This window comes from Sinocyclocheilus grahami, unplaced genomic scaffold (genome assembly GCF_001515645.1).
Source record: "Sinocyclocheilus grahami isolate Dianchi unplaced genomic scaffold, SAMN03320097.WGS_v1.1 scaffold156.1, whole genome shotgun sequence".
Taxonomy (NCBI): Eukaryota; Metazoa; Chordata; class Actinopteri; order Cypriniformes; family Cyprinidae; genus Sinocyclocheilus; species Sinocyclocheilus grahami.
In genome coordinates this window covers 279,243-304,204 of record NW_015505335.1, presented here as the reverse complement: position 1 = coordinate 304,204, position 24,962 = coordinate 279,243, and the positions used below count along the sequence as shown (strand labels likewise).

The 24,962-nt window shown below is 37.5% G+C and overlaps 1 protein-coding gene across 1 annotated transcript in view; it reads right to left on the bottom strand.

The window, feature by feature from the left end:
• Positions 1 to 2,892: 2,892 nt before the first annotated feature.
• The window catches only part of LOC107592651 (neuronal PAS domain-containing protein 1-like), a 52,710-nt gene continuing 30,640 nt past the window's right edge, over positions 2,893 to 24,962 (bottom strand). Inside the window, exons 4-12 of the mRNA XM_016282189.1 lie at positions 24,262 to 24,329; positions 20,245 to 20,334; positions 12,823 to 12,997; positions 11,702 to 11,814; positions 10,433 to 10,629; positions 10,042 to 10,148; positions 9,352 to 9,499; positions 4,500 to 4,612; positions 2,893 to 4,420 (exon numbers count right to left, since the gene is read on the bottom strand). Coding sequence (XP_016137675.1) covers positions 3,456 to 4,420; positions 4,500 to 4,612; positions 9,352 to 9,499; positions 10,042 to 10,148; positions 10,433 to 10,629; positions 11,702 to 11,814; positions 12,823 to 12,997; positions 20,245 to 20,334; positions 24,262 to 24,329 — 1,976 coding nt within the window. The 3' untranslated portion in view covers positions 2,893 to 3,455. The remainder of the gene's footprint in view (positions 4,421 to 4,499; positions 4,613 to 9,351; positions 9,500 to 10,041; positions 10,149 to 10,432; positions 10,630 to 11,701; positions 11,815 to 12,822; positions 12,998 to 20,244; positions 20,335 to 24,261; positions 24,330 to 24,962) is intronic.

The following is a 24,962-nucleotide window of genomic DNA, read 5'->3' as shown; positions in this document are numbered from 1 at the left end:
CATACTATTTAAGATGGATAGTATGAACATCGAGACATTGGGAGATGAGAGGGTCTGTATTACTTACTATTGGAGAAAGCGTAAGGGTCAACTTGGATCATGTGTGCCTTAATAACCAATCACATTATAGCCTTGACGTCATTGAATTTCAGTCACAGTTGTGCGACACTCAATCGCCGTTTACAGATACCATAGAAATGATTGAGAAATGGCGTAAGCTGTATCCCACTTGTTGCTCTTATAAAACAGCATTTTTTTCAGTGTAAACTCTAAAAATAGTTCAATCCAAAATTATTGCTTAGTGTAAAGCATGTTGGAGATTAGCTGATAGGTTGTAGATTCATTAAATTATAAGCTGTTTCCTCTAAAAAGCTGTTTATTCAGCATAGTAAATCCTCTCCTCCATTGACATCCATTTAAAAAAAAATGGCCTCTGGTCTCCTTTCCCACGTACTGGCAAACCAGAAGCGTTAGCATTAGCTGTTACGTTTTTTTGGCTAAAGGTTGTGGGCCTTCTAGTGTAGTGTGACCATACATGCCATTTTCCCAGGACGCGTCCTGGCCGTAATTTCTATATTGCCTAAAATATCTAGGTTTTGGCTTTGTTTGCATGTGCAGACCGATCGGTGTATGACATCAAAATACCATACAGATGGTTCCTTATGCTTTCAAAATGCTCTGCACACGCAAACAAAGCCAAAACCTAGATATTTTTGGCAATATAGAAATCCTGGCCAGGACGCGTCCTGGGAAAATGGCACGCATGGTCGGTCACCCTATTCTAGTGGCTTTGGTTGAAGCTACACTGTGCAGGACAGTAGCCCTCTTGGACCGAAGTTGCTCAGCCCTGGTCTAAATGATTCTTTCACAGACTAATCTGATTCTCTAGTTCAACTCACTGCCTCACTGTGAATAGAGTGACCAGAATATGGAAATTGTTCCCATATTTTGTAAACTATGGAATCAAGCAACCAGTAAATTTTTTTACTGATTTTTTAAAACCGAAAAGTCAGAGGTTTGGATTCAACATTCATAATTTATTCACCCTCATGTAATTCCAGACCCCTTTTCATTTCTTTATTCATAAACCACTGGCATTTGGTGTCATTGACGTCAAACCGGATGCATCTTGACGGCTCAAGTTTGAATATGCAAAGGACAAAACGACAGCACAAATAAATTATTGGAATAGAGTTTATTATTGTTGTTTGGATTATCATAATCGTTTTTACAGTGTATCATTTTCATTTAATGCTCATGGTTCTGTATTTTCACAAACATCTCATCATAAAGAAGTTAGAATCACAGTGATGGTAAAGGTTAAGGGAACACCAACTCGTGCTGATGTTTCAGGACTGATTCTCTCAACTATTTACATATTTGCCCTCAATCACAAATACAAATAAAAACCATCTCATATCGTTTAGTGCTACTGAAAACCATCATATCTGGTAATACTGCATGGGCAGAAAACCCCACATACACAAAAACAAACAAAAAAAAAAAACAGAAAACGTTCACATGGTGAAACTTGTATCTGTCCTCTTGTAGTTAGTTACTGCTTAAACCACATTCTGTTATCTTCAGTATGATTTCATCAGTTACCAGAACTTAATATTGTTTTTGTCATCCACTTACAATGTTCATATTTTTGTTCATAAAACTATTTTAGTGACTACAACCTAAAGTAAAAGGGATTGAATTTTTTTGTCATCTATTCATCCTTCATGAAAGGTACCCATAGGTTTCATTAATTTTTACATCTTTAAACTACATAGATATTATTGTTCTACACTGACTCCAAAATCTAGTGAGCCACCTCGCTTTGTACATCTACAGACAAAAAGTACACAAACGAAAACTCTTTTATTTCAATAATTTGATGTTAGCGTGTTTCTAAGGCAACAATACTTTGAGCACAACGAATATATTGTATACACAAACATTGCTGCAATGCATTCTGGGATCTACAATGAAATGAGACCTTAGAATCTTGCCAAAATGAGGTATCTCAATTTTACTGTCTACATCTCACATCAGGAGCATATAAGATGCCTTACAATGCTACGCAGCTCACTAGGTTTTGGAACAGTGTGCCTTAGCTTTACATCGTGGGGTGAATCTCACAGTGTCACAGGTAATATTTTACCCCAAGATCCAAAAAAAAAAAATAATAATAATTTTATGGGACCATGAAGACTTTTTGCAGTGTGGTATTATTTTAATGAAATTTGGACACATTTTCCCCAAAATTCTCAACAAATAATGCGCCTACTTGATTTTCTTGTTTGCTTTTTTTTTTTTTTGTATGTAATATTTTTGTAGTTCACATTTCAATAATGTCATAACACAGGCAAAATATAATTATTTTTTTGGGATTTTTAAGTGAAATATGACCTGGACATGTTTATGACAAAGTTTGTGATATAAGACCAGTGTATATTTTATTTTAAAATAAAACATTACACCTTTATATAACAGACAATGTTCTCCACACTTTAGTTTTCGGAATCATCGGAACACATTTCTTGCACAACTACTGTAAACTTAATTCTTGTGGTTTTTACAGTAGGAGAACTAGAATGTCTGGCCATGGATGAAGTGCTACGTGTATGCAACAATATACTATAAGTGCTTGGACATGATACATGACAAATAGACACACTTACCACCACCACCCCCCAAAACCCCCAAATGTCTTATAGGAAGATTAGTCCATGATATTTACTCATGAGTTGTGGGGAAAAAAATATTTTGGAGCATTTGCATGTATGGAGTCTCGCAACTCAGTGTTGTCTATATATGGCTATGACCTTGAATTAATCATTTTTCAAATAATTATTTTTAGATGTTTAAAGACAATTCTTTTTTATACAAAAATGAAAATTCTACACTGTTCAAAAGTTCTAATCTTTATTTTCAGTACGACCCCTCAGTCAGGGACCTGTGGACTGTGCTTTCTTATGTATTGTTTCCTTAGGAATGTCTTATTTGGCAATAGACGCCATTCTGCTTTTGTCCATACTTGCATATTCCTGTGTGGTTTCTTAAATCTTAAGTCATGGGGACTTGGAAAAAATGTATAGGTGGGCCCATCTCCCTAGGGGTCGAAGAAGACATTTGTATGCATCCCTTATCAAAGGATCCAGGACAACGTCCTTGGCTCTCCTTTCACATGACGGTCCTGTATTTTCAGTGGTTTAGGCCTCAATGATGGCCCCTTTGTGAACGTTGCATGATGTCCTTCATATGTTCATTATGGCTTTGACTGCTTGTCCAGAGAGAGGAAGACACACTTTAACAAATTAACAGAGAAAAGTCTGAAGAGGATGCTAGGAAGACTGTTTGAAAAACCTCAAGTTCTTCTGCAGTTCCTCTCTCAACGTTGTGTCCTGTCCTTTACGACCTCTTCCAACTCTCCTTTACATTTTTTTCCCTCTCTTTGTCTTTGTCCCTCAATCCTCATCTGTCCCTGCTGCCCCCCTCAGTCCGTTCATACAGAAGGGCAAAGTTGGAGGAAAAGTGGGTTCAACTGGAGAAAAACCATTAAAGGGAGGCAGAGATGCGATCCTTTGCAAGTGGGGAAAGAAAGCGGGAGTTTTGGCCACATGGTCTGAGTGGTGCCCTTCAGCATGAGCTGTAGGCATCTCAGGTGGGGCGTAGCGAATAGTGCTGGGAGCATAGAGACTCTGGGGCCCCTGTGGGCCAAGAGCCAGAGGGTGAAAGAAAACACGTCCTGCAGCCCCGCTTGCAGTCAGTCTCTGCAGTAGTTCAAAGTCCGGAGCACACCCTCCGTGGATAGACCGATCATCCCTGGGCAAGGACGAGGCAGCGATGGGTGGCGACAGGGTTGGGGAGGGGGGGTTGAACAGAGCCTTGGATGAAGCTTCTGTTGGGGTGGAATTTTGAGGATGGGAAGGTGGACTGCTGCCATTGGTTCCTCCTCTGCTGGGCTGAGCTTGGCTCCAGCGCCTCCCAGAACCTGGGCCTACACTTGTTCCCATCACTTCTTGTTCAGTCTTAATATTCGACCCGGAACTGGTCACCACACTCTTAAGATGCTGGATCACTGCACGGCCGTTGTGGATTTTACCTGCTCCATTGGCCCCATTGCCTTGTTTCAATGGCCCCTCTTCTCTCTTCACCCGTTTGCTGGTGAGGTTGTGGTCCCACTCGCTCTCCCTCTCATCCTCTTCCACCTCGCTGTCGCTGGCTTGGTCTGAGGAGGTACATGGGCTGTCCTCTCTCTGCCGGAATACCTCCATCCGCCTCCTTGCCTCACGAGGAACGCTTTCAGCATCAGACTGGTGCGATCTCTTCCTGGTGCTCTCTGATTGGCTGGCAGCAGTGTGCGAGAAGGCTTCCTTCCCCTTGTGGTCTGTCTCAGTCCTGCCTTTCAATGACTGTGTCCCTGTGGAGCCTAGAGTAAAGAAAACTCTGCTGATTTGGGCTGTTGAGTAACGTACTACCAGTGTGTGTATGTGGGGCTAAAAGCATACCTTGTGCCTTTGGAGAGGTGTCGCGTGGGGATGAGCTTGCTTGAAGCCGCTCTGCCCTCAGGCTTTCTGGGAGTTGTAATAAGTCCAGAGGCATGTCTGCCAGCTCTGATCGACTGAAAATACAGACAAAAGAGTGCGAGAAGTTTACCTCAGGGAGCTTTACACATTTAACAGTCTAAATGCTAAACCTTGCACCACAGGTTAATGGAGCATTCTCCAATCATTTAGTATGGTTTTATCACACAACAGGAGATTGTACAAATACTAACTTGGTAATTTGGATGCTTTCATTTTTGCTTTTGAATTCGCAATCTTGGCGTTACATTTTACAAGAAAAGATAACTGTCTGTTGCGCTTAAAGGGTTAGTTCACCCAAAAATGAAAATTAGGCTGTGTTTTACTCACCCCCGAGACATCCTAGGTGCATATGACTTTCTTCTTTCAGACAAATCCAGTCGGAGTTATATAAAAAATTGTCCTGGCTATTCCAAGCTCTATCATTGCAGTCAGCGGGTGTTGCAGTGCTTCAGTCCAAAAGAATTGAAGTAAAAAGCCCCCATCCATAAAACAAAGTGTCTCACACGGCTCCGGGGGGTGAACAAAGGCCTCCTGTAGCAAATCGAGGCGTTTTTGTAAGAAAAATAACCATATTTAAAACGTAATAATCAATTTAATCTAACTTGCGCTCACTGTTGTACATGGAAGCAGCTCTGGGCAGATGACGTATGAAGTCGGATGCGCAACGCTGACCTCATACGCCATCCGCCCCGGAGCTGCTTCCGTGTACAACCGCTGGTGCAAGCTAGATTAAAGTGATTATTACGTTTTGAATATGGATATTTTTCTTACCAAAACGCATCGATTCTCTACAGGAGGCCTTTGTTCACCCCCCGGAGCCGTGTGAGACACTTTGTTTTATGGATGGGTGCTTTTTACTTCAATTCTTTTGGACTGAAGCACTGCAACACCCACTGACTACAATAATAGAGTTTGGAATAGCCAGGACAATTTTTAATATAACTCAGACTGGATTCGTCTGAAAGAAGAAAGTCATATACACCTAGGATGCCTCGGGGGTGAGTAAAACAGCCTAATTTTCATTTTTAGGTGAACTAACCCTTTAAGACTAAAACGAATGCTTGAAAGATAGATTCATTATTGTAGATTATTAAGAAGTGACATGTGGCCAAGTATGGTGTCCTATACTCAAAATGTGTGCTCTGCATTTATCCCATCCAAGTGCACACACAGCAGTGAGTAGTGAACACACACACACTCTGACTCTCTAACCATTAGGTCACAACTGCACAACAACAATAAAACCGTACAATACCAAACTAGCTTATAAAATGTTTATTAACAAACGTGAGTAAGGCCAGGCATGGTATACACCACATGCTTTATTGTGTATATAGACTAATATATTACATAAAGTTTAGCAAACACTGTGAAATCAAAAAAACATTTTTTAAAAGCCTCCGTAGCGTAACATCAGGTAAACATCAAAGACAACAGGCTTTTCAAAATGAAATTAAAACAAAGAAAACCAACATATTCATATTCTCTGGTTAAAGAAACAATAACAACTGCACAACAACAATAAAACCGTACAATACCAAACTAGCTTATAAAATGTTTATTAACAAACGTGAGTAAGGCCAGGCATGGTATACACCACATGCTTTATTGTGTATATAGACTAATATATTACATAAAGTTTAGCAAACACTGTGAAATCAAAAAAACATTTTTTAAAAGCCTCCGTAGCGTAACATCAGGTAAACATCAAAGACAACAGGCTTTTCAAAATGAAAACAAAAATTAAATTAAAACAAAGAAAACCAACATATTCATATTCTCTGGTTAAAGAAACAATCTTTTACTTTACTTTTACATGTCACTTGAAAACCAAATCCTCTGTCAATCATTGTTTCCTCAATATTGATGTCATTTTTGCCACACACACCTTTGCGTGTGGACGTGGCGAGTATAAATAAGGCTATACATCCGAAGAGCTCGCACTGAAAGCGCCTCTCTCAGACTCTTCACGTGATCAGTGAACTTTGATTCCTTCTGCACTGTGTTGCACTCTGCAGCGCAAGCTGTATGGAGCAGAGCAGAAGCTTTCAGTTTGAACTAAATGGTTTTTATTTCTATAAAAAGCAAAACAACAGTGGGGACTGACGTATCCCTGGAGGCTTAGATCTGCTGAATATGCAAATGGTTTCATAAATTTCATTCCTTATGTCTCTTTTCTGTACTGAGTTAAGCTTTAACCCTTTCCTATACCAACTGTATGTGTGTGTGTGTGTGTGTGTGTGTATGTTAGACCAGTTTATGTGTGTATGTAGGATGTTAGACCAGTTTATGTGTTTATGTAGTATGTTAGACTAGTTTAAGTGTTTATGTAGTTAATAAAACCTTACTTGTATCACACTTGACGTGTTCATTGTTTGCTCATAACTGGAGTCACTAATCATGCAGATGTATGCTACAAGCTTTGTAGAATTGTACAGTAAGAACGTTATTTCCCTTAACCAGGAAATTAACGTTCTTAGAATTGACAAGACAGTTGACCCTGAGAGGTCAGCTAAATATCTACAGCGGATCTAAAATATGAATAGTTAATTATAACTAGTTATGGTTAATTATTCATATTTCCTGTCATGAGCTGATTCGTTACATAATGTATTCAGTGTACGGTCAAACAACGGTAACACCGACTACCAGCGCAAGCTTAATTCTAAGTCAGCATCTCATCTTGTTACATAGTGTGTAGTTTTATCTTGTTGTTTAATTTATGTTTATTTTATTTTGTATTATATGGTCTAGCGTCCTTTTTTTAAATCACTGAACAGCACATTGGTCAACTGTCATTTTTAATTGTGCTCTATAAATACATTTTACAAGGTGGAAAAAATATATCCAAAATGGTAGACAGATCGAGAGAAGTGATGAAATGTATTGAAATGTATAATAGTTTGATCTAATTAAAATGTACTAATTCACAAATAAGGGAATCCCAGAATGCACTGCAACAAGCTCAGTAAAAATGAGATGGCAGACAAATTAAGAGAGGTTCTATAATGTATCAATAAAAACAGATATATGTGAATTTGTATATGTATTTTATACTTTTTAAGAGTATTGCGTCATTTTCTTAGCAACATGTGCTAATGGCAGACTCTATTAGGATCAACTGTCAACAGAATTTCTCGTGTGCTGTGCAGCAGAACTGCAATTCTTCTGGTGTCAGTAAATTACCTTTGCTGACTATGTAGAACGTTCCAAATCAGGTTCAAGAGTTACTGTTCTGGTCGTTCACAATCAGTAATGGTGGAGGGGTTTCGGTCAGATCCCCTGCCCCTATTTAAAGGGGTCCCACAAGGAAGCATACTGGGCCTATACTTTTTAAATATAACACTCACCATTGCCACTTGTACTCTTTATTGAACTGGTCTTCTCTTCATTCTCGTAGACAAATTCATTGGTTTCTGTTCATTTATAAAACTCTTATCGGGAAAACGCCATTATATTTACAGTCACTTCTTAATATTCATAATACAAGTCGTAATCTGCACTATAGTAGTTTCATTAATTTCTGCATACCTAAAGTCCGTATGTCCTTTGGTCGTTGCTCTTTTCAGTTTTCTGTTGCATATGATTGGAATCATCTGCAACAGACTTTAAAGCTTAGTTCATTTATCTCGCTCTCTTCCTTTAAAAATTTAATTCAGTCAATAGTTCAAGACCATTGTACTTGTTTTTAGTTATCTGTTTTTATATGTTATTGTTTAAAATTGTGTTATTTGTAATTTTATGTTTTTTATTGTATGGTACTTGCTTTTTATGCTGCCTCTTGGCCAGGTCGTCATTGTAAATGAGAAATGGTTCTCAACTGACTTACCTGGTTAAATAAAGGTTAATTTAATTTAATTTTAATTTAATATAGTCACTGGCTACGTTTACACTAGTGCGTTTTCATTTTAAAATGACTACTTTTGCTACGGTTACGCCTGTCGTTTACATTACCCCCACGTTTTCGGCCCTTGAAAATGCTGCAGACCACATTTTAGTTTGAAAACTCCGGGGGTTGCGTTTCAGTGTAAATGTGCCAAAACGGAGGCTTTTGAAAACGATGGCATGGCTGCCCACATTTGCTCTGCGCATTCTTGACGACCGTGTAAACAGTAACATCATGCTCATTGTTGTACCTGCATGAATGGTCATGTGACATGCATTTTCGGTTGTGTAGTGTGGACAGAGATCATTTCTGAAACGCAGTGAAAGTGTAGACCGTTTTCATTTTAAAACGCCATTTTAAACTGAAAACGCACTAGTGTAAACAGGGCCACAGGAAGGTACCTTACCAGTAGGCAGCAACACAGTTCACTAGATTTTGGAACACACCTACAGAGTTTCCTCCTCACAGAGATTAACAGCACGGTAAGAGAAATACTCGCTTGTGATACCGCTTCCAAACACACACATACACTAGAAAAGCCCTTCTGAACATGAACATGGCTCCAGCAGGGTGCTATAGAAGTTAATTAGCTATTGTAATTACAAAGCTAATTAACTAAAACACCATTCAGCCAGAAAATTTTGACATCCATTTGGTGTAATTATATAGCACCAGTCCAATTATCACTGAAATTCAGCCAATATTTTTCTTGTTTTTGTCTGACTTCTTTGAACGTGTACACTTGTGTGATGAAGATTACTGTAGACAGATGGAGAGGAAGAGCGCTTACGAGGGCATCTGTGGAAACTCTCAGCACATTAACTTTTTTTTTTTTACTGTAGCACAACACTCAAAAACACAAACACACAAGGTCACTAAGAAACTGACCTGAGCACATAGTTGACCCAGATGACGTTACGCTCATGGGGCGCTTTGTGGTTAATGGACACGGTGGCACAGGACTGAATCCAGAGATAGCCTCCTCTCCTCTGCAGCCAGCGATAGTACCCCGTCACAACCTGCCCTTTCCGCAGCACTAAGAGAGAGAATGATAAAATATATAGAGAGTTAGTTATGGAGTCTGATTAAATATTAGATTTTAAAAATGCAAAAACCACATGAGATGGCTAAAAAAAGATACATTTTAAATCCTAGATGTGGAAAAGAGTTATACAATTTGTTTATTTGGCTAGGGGGTGCTGTTGTCAAAATGTATACAGCCGCTTCAGACTCTTAAACTGACAACAGATACAGCTGCTCCTTAATGATGAACTAAAAAAAGTTATTTTCCCATTCTATTCCTTTTATTAGCCACCTTTTTTCCTGCCACCCTCACTTAAGCTCTTCATATTTCTTTATTATCCTACAAACTAGGTAAAAGCTAATAGCCTGCTGTTGGTCATTATGACAAAATAAAACCCAATAATGTGACTGACATGAAATGCATACTAATAAATAAATAAAAATACATTAATATGATTTATTTTATATAATGTACACTTGAGAGAGATGTGTGATGTGTAATAAGCTTTTTTAGAGATGGGGTTGCAAGTAGATCACAAATCCTGACAGGCTTACAGTCTGCATGGCTCTGCCTGATGGTGTCCAGGTCTTCTGCATGGATGAAATGGTAGCAGGTATGTCCAACCACCTCAGCTGGGCTCAGGTCCATATACTCCGAAATCCTACAAAATCCACATGTAAGAGTGACACTGGCATTTGATTTGGCCAGTTTGCTTTATTGACACCAAATGAGTTTTTATTTGGAGTGCATGTAAATTTTTATCAAATTTTTCAAACATACTTTCAGCCATGTATTGTAATTCTATTCCACAGGCTTGAGACGTAGTGTTGATGCGACAACACATATTTGGCACACATTATCATTTACACCAATTATGGGCAAGCACTATGGCAAAGGTAGCAGAATATTCCGTAACTGAGACTGAAAGGCATGCTGGGAGGTTACCTGTTCTCACAGTAGGTGACCTGCAGGTCCATGTTGACTCTGAAGACAAACATGTGACTTTCCATGCGCACCTCATTGAGCATGGAGGGCGGAAGCGTGTGAGCCAGAGCGACCAATCCCATTGGTCGATGCAAGGGGCGGGAGGAGCCTGGCACCAGAGCTGGCCGACACCGAATCCGACCTGTCACATGAATCACCTGATAAGAAATCAAATGAGCAGTTCAGTTTATGAAATCATTCAATCATAAAAAATGAGTAAATGCTAGTCCAGCGGTTCCCAACCACGTTCCATGAGCCCCCTACTATTTATGCACGTTATTTATACCTGTATTTTACATTATTTCTAATTGTAATAATAAAATGCCACTTATTCACTGATGCAAAATAAATCACACTGGGTCAGAATTGCATTATTTAAAAAAAACACACACACACAGATGGCACTGGTCATGTGACCAAAAGCCATCATAATGGTTGGCTAGTATTATTCACAATTCAATGTAAAAGACTTGAGAACACCTCTTTGTAAAAAAAAAAAAAAAAACTGACTGATGGCATGCGACTCTGAGCAGATGCATTAACTATGCAAGTCTGTTTCCGCCACTGAATAAAAAATAAAAGGTAATTATGACTTTTTCCTCACAATTATGACTTTTTTCTTGCATTTGCGAGTTTACATCTTGAAATTGTAACTTTTTTCTCAGAATTGTGAGTTTATATCACACAATAATAACATAAGAACTGTGAGATATAAACTCGCAATTCAGACTTTTTTCTCAGAACTGCGAGTTTATATCTTGCAATTCTGACTTTATAACATGCAATTGCGAATTGTAAGATATAAACTCACAATTCGGAGAAAATATCAGTCTTTTTTCCCCACCGCAGAATTGGACTTTATAACTTGCGATTTTATATCTCACAATTCTGAGAAAACAAGTCAGAATTGTGCATTTATATCACGCAGTTCTGAGGGAAAATGTCAATTCTGCAAGTGACTCAGAATTGACTTAATTACTCAGAATTGAAAATGTTGTCAAGCGCATTTCTGAGAAAAAGTCAGATTTGCGAGATGTAAACTCGGCTGCGAGAAAAGAGTTTGACAGACAATAACAGATATTTATTCAAGTTCCAATGTTTATCATACAGAATTTTCACACTGAACATTTGTCTTTGTGTACACATGCCTTAAGACTACAGAAAAAAAATCCTTAACATTTGTGCCACAATTTAACACACGAGACAGTATGTCTCACATGAAGGACTCACTTTATAGCCCGAGGATTTAACGTGGAGGCCACGCTTGGTGAGGGTGGATTTCATCCTGATGACAAAGCCACGTTCTGATAACTCACTGACTGGAGAACAGGGACTAGATGGTGCTACAGGAGAAAACATGCACATCACAAAGATATCCACCCTTTGAACAATATTTCACTATCCACGGATATATGACAACAGAAATTAACAGCTAGACCAGACGTGTACAATCCTCCTACTGGAGGGACAATATCCTGCATATCTAGCTCCAACACACTTGCTTAGAAGCTTCTAGTGAGTCTGAAGACTTTGATTAACTGATTCAGGTGTGTTTAATTAGAGTTGGAGCGAAACTCTGCAGGACAGTGGCCCTCCAGGAACAGGTATGGGATCCCCCTGAGCTAGACAGTCAACACTGTTAGGGAAAATCGTAACTATTTTGTGTTTTGGTGAATTCATGTGAATTTTTATGATCTCATTTGTAAGGAGGTTTTTTTTTGTTTGTTTGTACAAAGTTTAGGGGTGGACCTTTATGCTTTTTTGTCTAAAAATTTTACTTTTGCGTATGACCCAAATTCACAAGAATTTGCCAAAATGTAAAAGTGTTAAATTTTCTCATTAGTTCGAGTTGGGACAGCTCAGAGCAAGCAATGTGGAGGAATAAAGGACATTTTCAGTATCATTTTATTTTTACCTGTGGTCCACTTACATTCTTTTTTTTTTTGCACCATTAGCAGTCATATTTTAGTTTTTCATGATCATTTTCCACCCTCTCTCTGACCCTTAGAATGAAACAAAGGTTTTTTGCTGCTCTGCTTCAAGCCTTCTATGCAAAAACCCTCTTGAAAATGAGAAACAGCACTTTCCTGCAGAGCGGCTGGTGTTCTGCCCTGGATCAGCACAAGATCTGAAGGGTATTGGTGTGCCAACACCAAATAGTGTATGTGGGTGGTCGTTTTAATGCATGTATCTTCTTGATGACACAAAGTTATTCCGGCAGCATAGTTTCATCATAGATTTTGAGTTCTGAAAGTTACAGTATAATTTTTGTGTATCTGAAATATTTTGTGTCAAAAAAATAGAGGTAAAAATTAGAGTTGAATAAAGCTAGACATCTGAAGTTGTGTTACCTGGTTCTGGAGTGCCGGCCAGTGAGGATGTGGAGGCGGAGCTTGAAGCGCTCTCATGGCACGTTTGACAGCCTGCCTCTGCCCGGAGGTGTGGCCTAATGCCAAGACGCTCCGCCATCTCAACATGATCCGCAGGGTGGATGTAATCAAACACGCTACTGCCAGTCAACTCAACCTAAACATGCGGATACACACATAAGCATGCACACAGAGTAACATTCATATAAGAAACATGACATAAATCACAACATATTGGCTAACAGCCAATGAGAGACCTTGAAAAACACAAGCTCGCCTATAGCTATTCCTACATTTGTAATGTGTAAGTGTACACACACACACACACACACACTCCTAAATCCTTACACTTGGGAAGCAAACATCAGAGAGAGATAAAAGCAATGCTACACATAAAACATTAATTATAGCGTACCATGACTTAGACTGAATATTCTACCTGCTGCATTTTATAAAATGTATAAGAAACTCAAAACAGCTGAGCTTCATAAAACAAACTGACCATGTATAAACTTAATTTATATTCCTAAAGTTCTGTCGTCATTTACTCACCCTCATGTTATTCAAATATGTATGGTTTTCCTTCTTCTGTGGAACACAAAAGCATGTCCAAGCTGCTCTTTTTCATACAAACAAAAGTGGAAGGGGACCAAGATGGTCAAGATTCAAGGGGACAAAAAAAGATAGTCCATTCTAAACCTGATTACAAGGCCCCTCATTGTTCACTACAATATCTGAATGCCCAACATTCCTAGTTTCTCTAAATTTCAATCTAAATTTACAGAGGATTTTTTTCATTTTTAAGCTTCCCACTCTTTTCAGCCAATGAATTTACATTCCAGTTGTATACGATTTACTATATAGGAATGGTCATTCAGACTTTTATGGTTAAAAAACAAATATATAAAAGGAAAAAAAGTACCTTTTTGTATATTAAAAAAGAGCAACCTGGACATTCTGGAAAACATCTCCTTTAGAGTTGCACAAAAGAAAGAAAGGGATTGGAATGATGGGTACATGAGTGCACTTAAAAAAGTGTGTGTGTGTGTACACAATATTATTTTTTACTTAACTAAGGGTGAAAAAATAGTGTAATTTGCATTTCTGTGACTCCTGGATCTGTAAAAAAGTTATATGTGTGGGTCAGATTTCATTCTACAGTATCTTGATAAAAGGCCAGTTTCTCCCTCACACCCTTGTCTGTGGGACCATTTATTATGGGATTAGATCCATTTACGGAGGGATTTTAAAGGATTTTCTGCTGGCCGTCAAGGACACTAATGTGTGTGTGCAAGGCAGGTTGCATGCAAATAGAGGGAAGAGCAGAAAGAAGAGGGATAGACGGTGGAGTAAAGAGTGGAGCTGTGTAATTGGGGATCAGTTGAGGGATGAATTGTGAAGAGTCTTGGGTTTTAAGCCCGTGTCGGCTAATTGAGAGGTATAGGTGGAGGTAAATCCAGCAGACAGGAGAACTTAATCTGATCCACAATGCTTTGGAGAGGGTTGTTTAGTTTATTGGAGTGGCACTGATGGGATCTCAGATGTTTGGACGCAAGAAGACACCAAAGGTGCATGCAGAGCTTTTGGGAAATATCAATTAAAAGGATCCACTGGAGGACCCTCGGTTTGTAAGAATAAATGTAATTGTGAAAAAGCACGCAAGAGACTATTCGAGGTCTAGAATAGCATTTGGAAGTCAGGTTTACTGCAGTGTATCTGTTCATTAACAATTCATTTCAAGGAACTCATTTCAATAAACTGATTAATTCACTGGTACATTTAAAAGTTTTTTTTTTTTTTACATTTTACTTTCCAATACTAAAGTACAAACAACTTTGTACTTCCACTTAAGTACATTGGCTATATACCTGGACTTTAAATTGAGCAAAATTTTCACAAAATACCCATATAAAATGTCTAGAATATATTTATTTCACACTGTGTCTTCTATGGGTGCTGCGATTTTAAAAGGCTGTGTCAAGTTAAAACAGTAAAACTTTGAAAGCTTGTCTCGAGGCGCGTCGGCGTTTACGCTTGATGGAGGGCGTTTCTGAAGCTTGGTTCTGACGCGACCGTCATAGTGGCAACAGCCAATCACATTAGTCTTCTGGTGTTGCATGAATGCAATTGGCTAGCGTCTGCGCTAGGGTATTTGCATAAGGTCATCTGATTGGCTGACGCCTGCGTTGGCGCTTGAAAAGTTGAAAAGTTTTCAACTTCTGCCGTGAGCAACGGATCCAACAGCAGCGGATGCACCCACAATTCATTTCGCCAACGCTTGACGTCACTCCATTCAAAGTAAGCGAGAGGCGTTGACGCTCCATCTTGCTGTTTTTGAACACAACAACACGTCCTATATGAACAGCTCCTTACTTATTCTGTGCTGCTTGCTCTCAGTGAGTGTGGTGTCCTGTAGTAGAGTGTGTCAGGGGCCGTTCACACAAGACATGTTCTTGCATTCGAAATCAGCTAGCCGCAGTGAAATGAAGTAAAACGTGTGTATTGAGACACTTAAGTTTAACTGTGTCTAACTTGACACAGTAGTGCTCATGGTGCAACACACATAAACTACCATACACTACCATTTAAAAGTCTGGGGGCAGTAAGAATTTAGTTTGAATGAAATTAATACGTTCGGCAAGGATGTATTAAACTGATCAAAAGTGACAGTGAAATACTTATAACGACTGGGGGGACTAGAGTAAAGATTGCTGAAAATTCAGCTTTGCCATCACAGGAATATTACATTTTAAAATATATTCAAATTAAATCATATTTAATAATATTAATACTAATAACATAAATCTTTTCCCTGTATTTTTTAACAAATAAATATATAATTGTACCATGTATATGCAAGTTATATTTAAATATTCTAATACATTTTATATTTTGATATATCCTTATTTGTCATAATTTCTTAATTACCTTCTGACAGCCATAATAAGAACCCAAAAGAACTATTTGTTTGAAAATCAGACATCAGTAGAAAAGATCTGCAAAGAACCAGAGAGATGCTGAAAGAGGAATGAGAAACAGAAGAAGTGAGAAAAGGTTGTTGGTAAGTGTTAAGAAGAGGGTTACGAAGAGAGGGAGAGAGCAAGAGAAAGGCATGATATAAATAATAGCTAGGATTTAATATGTATGAGGCGTCCGGGCAGTTGTCCACAACACTCTCTCCGTCTGCTTCTGACTGATGGGAGAGGAGCAAGAGAAGAGGACGGGGAGGAGGCAGAGGAAGAGATGGGGAGGGGGCAAAGTGATGGGTCTGCATACTAATCAGCCCAGGATCAATTTCCCACCCCATTCGCCCTTCCACATTTCCCAGATGCTGTGGCTTTGGCCGTGGAGAGGTGAAGAGAGGCTAAGCTCCTAGACCTCCATCTAGGCCTGAAGCTTTGGCTTCTGTAGGGCAAGCAGCCTGGAAGCAGGCATATCATCCCGCTCTCAAGGTCCCTGACCCTGCGTAATCCGCCTAAGGAACCCTACTGTCTTTCGAAAGGTCACAGGGATTAACCAGAACGGATGGCTCTATCTACGATGGCGTGTCATGACCTCTGGCACCAGGTACCAAGTGGGGTCTTATGCTTACAGTTAATGGATTTCCTCCTGCGTGACCTCTGAGACCCAGACAGAGGCCGGAGTGAAGGACCGTTGCAGTGTAAACGCTACCAGGACACGCTTGACTGAACTGATATTTTTGTGATCCTAAAAACCTTCTGATCTTAGGCTTTTTAAATGCTTGTAATTATTGTTGTATACAAAAATAAAGTTAGTCCAATTTATTTTATATTTTAGAATTATATATTAAAAATATTCATAGAAAAAATGTAAATATAAAATTATTATAAAATTATTATCAAATACTTATTTGAATGAATTGGACCGGATAATAAAGGAAATGCAACAAGTGTCCAACATTCCTGGAGGTAGCCCATGATGATGGAACAGAAAACATCCAGCAGAATCTAGACGAATGGTGGCAATTTTGACGCATTTGAAATGTAGGAACATTTTAATGACTTTAGAATGACTTTTAGAAACAGGGTAATAATACATTGGCTATTCTCCAAAACCTAGCATGCAGCCTTCCTTGACCGATCCAGAAATGAAAGCTCCTTTTTAAGATTTCTGCAAAATTTTGCTGGCCAAAAAAGTCAATTGTCTATTGCTAGTAGTGTAGCGATGTATTAATCACACCTCACATACAGCAGAAGTCACTTTCAAACCAAGCATCTTTCTGTTGGTCAGTGCAGCAAGATATTGTAATTGTTTGGGGAATATTTCACCCTCATGCAAAATTCAAGATTGCATGGATTGCTTTACAGTGAAGGTAATCCCAGAATGCTCTGTGCCAAGCTCAGTAAAAGTATTCAAGATTGCAGACATGAAATTTTAACCAAAAATAAACATTCATCATTGAATACAGAAAACCATCAATAAAAATAGTTCACTATAATATATTCAATAAAAGTTGTATATACATAAATATTTAATTTAATGAAATATATAATATATACCCAATATTTTTGTCTGATGTGTATTTTTTAAGTGAATTACTAATGTCAAACTGTATTAGAATCAATTGTGAGATGTGTGTCTGATGCATGAGCACCACTGTTTTCTGTGGGGAGTTTCTGTTTATGTAGCCTGTTTCAAATCAGTTAATTTAGGATTTAGGATGCTGCCTAAAGGTGCTATCACACATTTACCATCGTTGGATGAATGTTCACAGGTGAAATCCAGTCATTTTTATATTTAATAATTCCACACAAACTGGAACTTTGCATCAGGTCAAAAGATTTCCTCATGCAGATTTTGGAATGGGTTCAAGTCAGGATTCGCTGCATTGACCAACAGACAGTTGCTTAGTTTGAAAGACTTGTTTTTTTGTTGATGAAATTATGCCAAAATTTCACTATTGTTATCGCCAGAGCCTATTCGCTGGGGAACGCTGTGCCCCAGTAAAATAGTACTGCTAAATTCTTGAAGATTACCAACCTGAGAATCAATCAGCTTATCTTCATTATCATTCATTATGCATCAAAATTCATATTTGTCCTTTTAACTGAATTTAGGACTGGTGGTGGTGCTTGAGACATTGTTGGTCATTCTATAATAAAACTAACAACAACACTAACTGATTATATAATAATAATAATCATAATAATAATTCTGTTACTAATAACAACACAAAACGTACTAAGATGAAAACAGTGACGGTAATAGGTGAGCGCCAGCCAATGAGATTGCCGTTTGCGTATTAGTTCCGCACGCAACCAAAGAAACTGGAAGTGACTTCTGCTTGTTCTTAAAGGTTGAATAATTCCAAATAAACTCCACTATTTTGACAGGAAAATACACCAAAGAATATAATTTACATGTAGAGCATCGATTCTACAGAAGACTGGCTTGCTCTCCCTCTTTTTGCATGTGTGAGAATTTTACGGTGCGGTAAATACGCTGTGCATCCATTGAGATTAGTTGAAATAGTGCGCTTTAAATACAGCGAGCGAAATTAGTGAAGGCAAGTGCAATATCTCTGTTTAACTTATACTTAGCCTCCAACTCAAACACTGGTGAGTGAAATATAACAATTTATTAGCCAATGACTAACGATAGACATTATTTGGTCGCCTAGCATGTTAATTTAGTCACATATGCGAGGGATTTACTCGCATTGAGGGTTGCCAGGGATGCCAGATTTTTCTCTTTTGATCTAATCAGTCAAGAGGGTTTGCAAAAAGTCTAAAACTGTTCAGTTTGATTCATTAGGACAGTTACACACTGAATCGTTTGCAGTGGTTTCTCGCATCAAAATAATAACAGGATAGTTTTTAAGACAGAAAATAAAAAGAGCGCTGAAGGATAAGGAGGATATTTACCTACAATCCAGTATAGAAAACCAAACTTGCAAATGTCTTCTATTGCTTGTCAATGACAAAGCAGCTATTTATTACGTGTGAAGCTTGTACTACTTTGTACTGCAGCTAAAGACGATTTATATCCAAAACTTGAAAATATGGGCACAGTTGATATGCCTGTGCCCCAATGCTGGAAAGGCTTGAAACGCCCCTGGCTGCTGCACCTTGAGAATGTGGTTCAGATTAGAAAGAATCATTAGCTTCCAGACAGCCAGACAAAATAAAACCTCTTTTGAACATGCGTCCTGCTCGTGCAGGTATTCGGGAATCAGAGCTTGTCAATAATGAAACAGCAAGACGGCCATAAAGGGTTGACCACTCACAATTCCACTTGTTCTCCTCAACCAGGCAAACTCATTCACATCTATTTTCCCTCCTAATCTCACTATCTGTCCTCCCATCCCCCCTCACACCCATCCCAGAGTATGTGTGTTTGTGTGTGTATACTCTTTTTTGCCACACAATCAATGTGGCTTTTAAGATGTCTATCGATTTGTTCCCAAGACAGACCCCGGCTCGCTGGAGCGACGCTTTGATTGCTGTGCGAGTAATTACTGTTATTATTTATGCATCTGGGTGAAATGGCAGGACTTAACATTCCCTGTACAAGAGGCCACAGGCAATCAACAGAGAGCAAGCACCTGGAGAGGCGAGAGGCTCAAGAGAGGAAGAGAGCTGGAGAAATGAGCACAGGGAGATTCACAATACACAAAAAACACAGTCATAGATGAACACAGATGAAAGTATATGCAGGTCTTTTATAGCATAAACTAGGACTGTCAATCGATTTCAGATTTAAATTGAATTAACTGCAAGACATGTCAAATAATTAATCGATCACATTAATTGCATATTTCAATATTTGTCTAATATAGACGAATTGATCAACACAAAAAGCATTCTTGCATTTCATGTTATTACATAAATGTATTATATATATATATATATATTAAAATGTAATATTTAAAATGTAAAAAAATTTATTATAATGCATTTAGTTAATATTTATAATAATTTAATATATTAATTGTTAGTCTATAGACTTTTTTTAAAGACTGTGTTAACTTAAAATTAAATTAAATTAAAATAATAATAATAGGTAACACTTTACAATAAGGTCCCATTAGTTAGTTAGTTACTAACAACGAGCGATGCAATTGTTACAGTATTTATTAATCTTTGTTAATATTAATAAAAATACAACTGTTCATGTTAGCTAAGGTACATTAAATAATTTTAAAAGACAACTTTTGATTTTATATTTGTATATTTGAATAATGTTTAAATGTTGAAATTAACATTGATAAATGTTTTAAAAGTATTTTTCATTGTTAGTTCATGTTAACTAGTGTAGTTATCTAATGTTAACAAATGAAAACCTTTTCGTAAATTGTAACCAAAATAAATGCACTAAATTAACACATTAAATTAACAGCCCAAGTATAAAGTATGCTACAGTTTATAAGTGCTTTCGTCTCACCTGTGAAAGGCCAAGGTAGATGGACACAGTCTCTGAGATATACAGAAATCGGCCTTCCTGACTGACCACAAACACAAATCCATCCAGAGACTGCAAAGAGACAAACAAATACCTGAAAGCAGAAGTTTTGCACAACACAGCACAATCACAGCCAGTCATATCTGATGTTTAGTGTCAATATGAAGTCAAAATTGTCATTACTTAAAAAAAAAAAAATCAATCTTTCATCAAAATAAGTAAAAAGTAACTAAAAATGCTTTATTTTTTAAATTGCTGTGACCAAACCCTATTTTCATTTTATTTTTAAAGTGCCCCTATCATGGATTTTTGAAAATTACCTTTCATGCAGTGTGTAACAAAGCTCTAAGTGAATGAAAACACCCTGCCAAGTTTTAAATCTGAAAGTGCACCATGTATAAAGTTATTGTCTCTCAAATGAAAGAGTCGACCCTGAATCATTGAAACGAGTCGTTTTTAAAACGAATCCCAAGGCGTTTCATGTTGACGTCAACATGAAACATTAGCCTTCCTGACTGACCACAAACACAAATCCATCCAGAGACTGCAAAGAGACAAACAAATACCTGAAAGCAGAAGTTTTGCACAACACAGCACAATCACAGCCAGTCATATCTGATGTTTAGTGTCAATATGAAGTCAAAATTGTCATTACTTAAAAAAAAAATCAATCTTTCATCAAAATAATTAAAAAGTAACTAAAAATGCTTTATTTTTTAAATTGCTGTGACCAAACCCTATTTTCATTTTATTTTTAAAGTGCCCCTATTATGGATTTTTGAAAATTACCTTTCATGCAGTGTGTAACAAAGCTCTAAGTGAATGAAACCGCCCTGCCAAGTTTTAAATCTGAAAGTGCACCATGTATAAAGTTATTGTCTCTCAAATGAAAGAGTCGACCCTGAATCATTGAAACGAGTCGTTTTTAAAACGAATCCCAAGGCGTTTCATGTTGACGTCAACATGAAACATTAGCATATTGCCCGCCCACTTGTTGGTCTTTTCGCGTTGGTCTGAATGAAAATGCAAATGTATTCTTTGCCACTAGGTGAAATAGCGGTTTCCCCCGTAACGGCTGTAAACAAAGCAGCACTGCGTTCACAAACGCTGCTTTATCAGGCATTACAGGCATGATGAAATGAAAATGAGACCAATTGACCAATCACTGCAGATTAGCGTCACGCAAAGGAGGGGTTTGGAAAAATGAATCGTTAAACGAATCGTTTAGGAGTCGTTGAGCAAGTAAGTTAAAAATAAATGCATATTATAAGACAATGAAAGTGTTTTTTGACCTTGCATGCATGTCAAACCTGTTGTTGGGGACTCCCAAAACCAAAATATGAACCTTTCATAACCCATAATAGGGGCACTTTAATATTTGATTTTATTATTTCATGTAGAGTCCATTAATTACACTCTTTCACTTTGTCACATTATAAAAGTAAACCTGGTTGGTAATGCTGTTTTATCTGTTTTAAAGTAAGCACATTTTAGACTTGAAGGAATCAATCCTGAGCAGCAATACAACACTTCTGAGCAAATCTCAAGATTTATATGGAATCAAGCTGTAGACATGATCATCGACATCAAAGCAAAAACAGCATGAGCGAAGAATCAGACTGATTCAGAGAGAAACCACAACAGCTTCAAAATAAACTCTGGCGCACCAGACAAGTGGCTGGCAGATGAAAAGCATACAGTCACCCCATTAAAAGACTAATATTAATTGCAATAACACACACAGGCACGAGTGAAGCAGAGTGGGCACTTTAGTTGAGACTGACTGATGTTGTGGCGGTAGTCATTTATGCAAGTGACGAGTTCACTATGCAAATGAGAGTGGACCGGAATGACGGGAATGCTTGAAATAAAGCACAATTATCTAGTTATTACTGACAGAGGACGAGACAAAGAATCATAAGGATTTTCAGAAGTGTTAATTTGATTTCTATCAGCGCCGTCCGTCTTTGAACAATTTAAATTTTTCTCAAGGTAACCTTCTAATAACATTTTTTTTTAATCTCATACAAATTGCCCTTTTCAAGTCAGACATCCAAATTCCAGGACTTATGGCACACAGATCATCTTAAACAATAAAGCAGATTATTTACAAGAGTGGACCCAAAAAGTTTGGACACAACATGTGTGAATAATGTATGAATGTTATTGCATTGGGTAGTTAGGTAGTTGCTTTTTTTCATTCCACTGCACTACTTTTTTATTGTTTTTCTATGTAAACACGGATTAGACAGACATCTTTGAACATTGCTCTCGCATCTCACATCTTTTGCAGCATCTCACATGACGCACATAGTAAAAATGTTACACTTTTATAAAACACGTCTTGAGAGCTTGCGTTTTTTTTCCCCATTCCACTGTATTAATATATAATATGTATTTATATATTAGTAATAATGTGTAAATTCAAATCTGAATTTTCAACACCATTACTCCAGTCTTCAGTGTTGCATGATCCTTCAGAAATCATTCTAATATGCTGATTTGCTGCTGAAATCGGCAAATTTCAAAAACAAAAAAACAGTTAATTGCAATAACACACACAGGCACGAGTGAAGCAGAGTGGGCACTTTAGTTGAGACTGACTGATGTTGTGGCGGTAGTCATTTATGCAAGTGACGAGTTCACTATGCAAATGAGAGTGGACCGGAATGACGGGAATGCTTGAAATAAAGCACAATTATCTAGTTATTACTGACAGAGGACGAGACAAAGAATCATAAGGATTTTCAGAAGTGTTAATTTGATTTCTATCAGCGCCGTCCGTCTTTGAACAATTTTAATTTTTCTCAAGGTAACCTTCTAATAACATTTTTTTTTAATCTCATACAAATTGCCCTTTTCAAGTCAGACATCCAAATTCCAGGACTTATGGCACACAGATCATCTTAAACAATAAAGCAGATTATTTACAAGAGTGGACCCAAAAAGTTTGGACAATAATGTGTGAATAATGTATGAATGTTATTGCATTGGGTAGTTAGGTAGTTGTTGTTTTTTTCATTCCACTGCACTACTTTTTTATTGTTTTTCTATGTAAACACGGATTAGACAGACATCTTTGAACATTGCTCTCGCATCTCACATCTTTTGCAGCATCTCACATGACGCACATAGTAAAAATGTTACACTTTTATAAAACACGTCTTGAGAGCTTGCACTTCTGATCAATTTAACGCATCCTTGCTTAATAGAAGTGTTAATTCAAAAATAAAATTAATAATATAAAAAAAATCTTGTTAACCCAAAGCTTTTAAATGGTATGTAAAAAGGCCTAAAATATCAAATAATCTAAAGCGAAAATAAAATTAAGAACAATAACAATTTAAGAGTGCAAGAGTCACATAAATCTCACATGACGCACATAGTAAAAATGTTACACTTTTATAAAACACGTCTTGAGAGCTTGCGTTTTTTTTCCCCATTCCACTGTATTAATATATAATATGTATTTATATATTAGTAATAATGTGTAAATTCAAATCTGAATTTTCAACACCATTACTCCAGTCTTCAGTGTTGCATGATCCTTCAGAAATCATTCTAATATGCTGATTTGCTGCTGAAATCGGCAAATTTCAAAAACAAAAAAACAGTTGTGCTGCTTAATATTTTTGTGGAAATAATTTTTGCCGGATTCTTTGATGAATAGAGGTTTTACAAAACAGCATTTATTTGAAATAGAAATCTTAAGTAACATTATAAATGTCTTTACTGTCACTTCTGATCAATTTAACGCATCCTTGCTTAATAGAAGTGTTAATTCAAAAATAAAATTAATAATATTAAAAAAATCTTGTTAACCCAAAGCTTTTAAATGGTATGTAAAAAGGCCTAAAATATCAAATAATCTAAAGCGAAAATAAAATTAAGAACAATAACAATTTAAGAGTGCAAGAGTCACATAAAAAATGCACTTTACATTAATATTGTTCATAACATTAACACCTGTAAATGTACATAAACAAAACTGATTTTTACCTGTAGTAGATGAGCTCCCAGGTGCTGTTCAAATATGTCAGTGACCAGCGAGTGACTTGTTCTTCGCACTGCAAAAAAACAAGTTAAAAAGCAATCACATAATGTTCAAGCAGCTGTTTAAAGCTAAACATGTCATTTCAACAGAAGCATAAATGTCAAATGAGCTACAAAATTATATTTTATATCTAATGCTACAAAGCCCACAACAACCTAAACAGATCAACCGATCACTAAATGTAACTTTTAAAAAGAAAAGTAGGATTACTGTGAAGCTATAAACATACAGGCATAAAGAAAAAATTCCAACCTCTTTAACATAAATTCTAATATTCTAAAACATGACACATCTTGACAGTCGCACTATTAGTTTACTACAGGAGGAAACGGCTGTTAATAGCATTAAGCGGCTGTTAATGCACCTTCCCTGTTCTTTACTGCTGTTTCAGAGAGACTATCAAAGACAGCGACCGTCAGAGACATGCTAATTTACCCTCAGCACACAATAGCATCCTGGGACACCTGTCATCACAAAACAAACAAATTTACAAATCACACAAATGACATTGGTGCATTGCAAACATGCCTGGCTCTGATCTCTGCTGTGGAAGCCCAGCTGAAATTCCCTGCTCTCACAGAAGAACGTCCATGTGTGTGTGTGTGTGTGTGTGTGTGTGTGTGTGTGTGTGTGTGTGTGGCTGGGA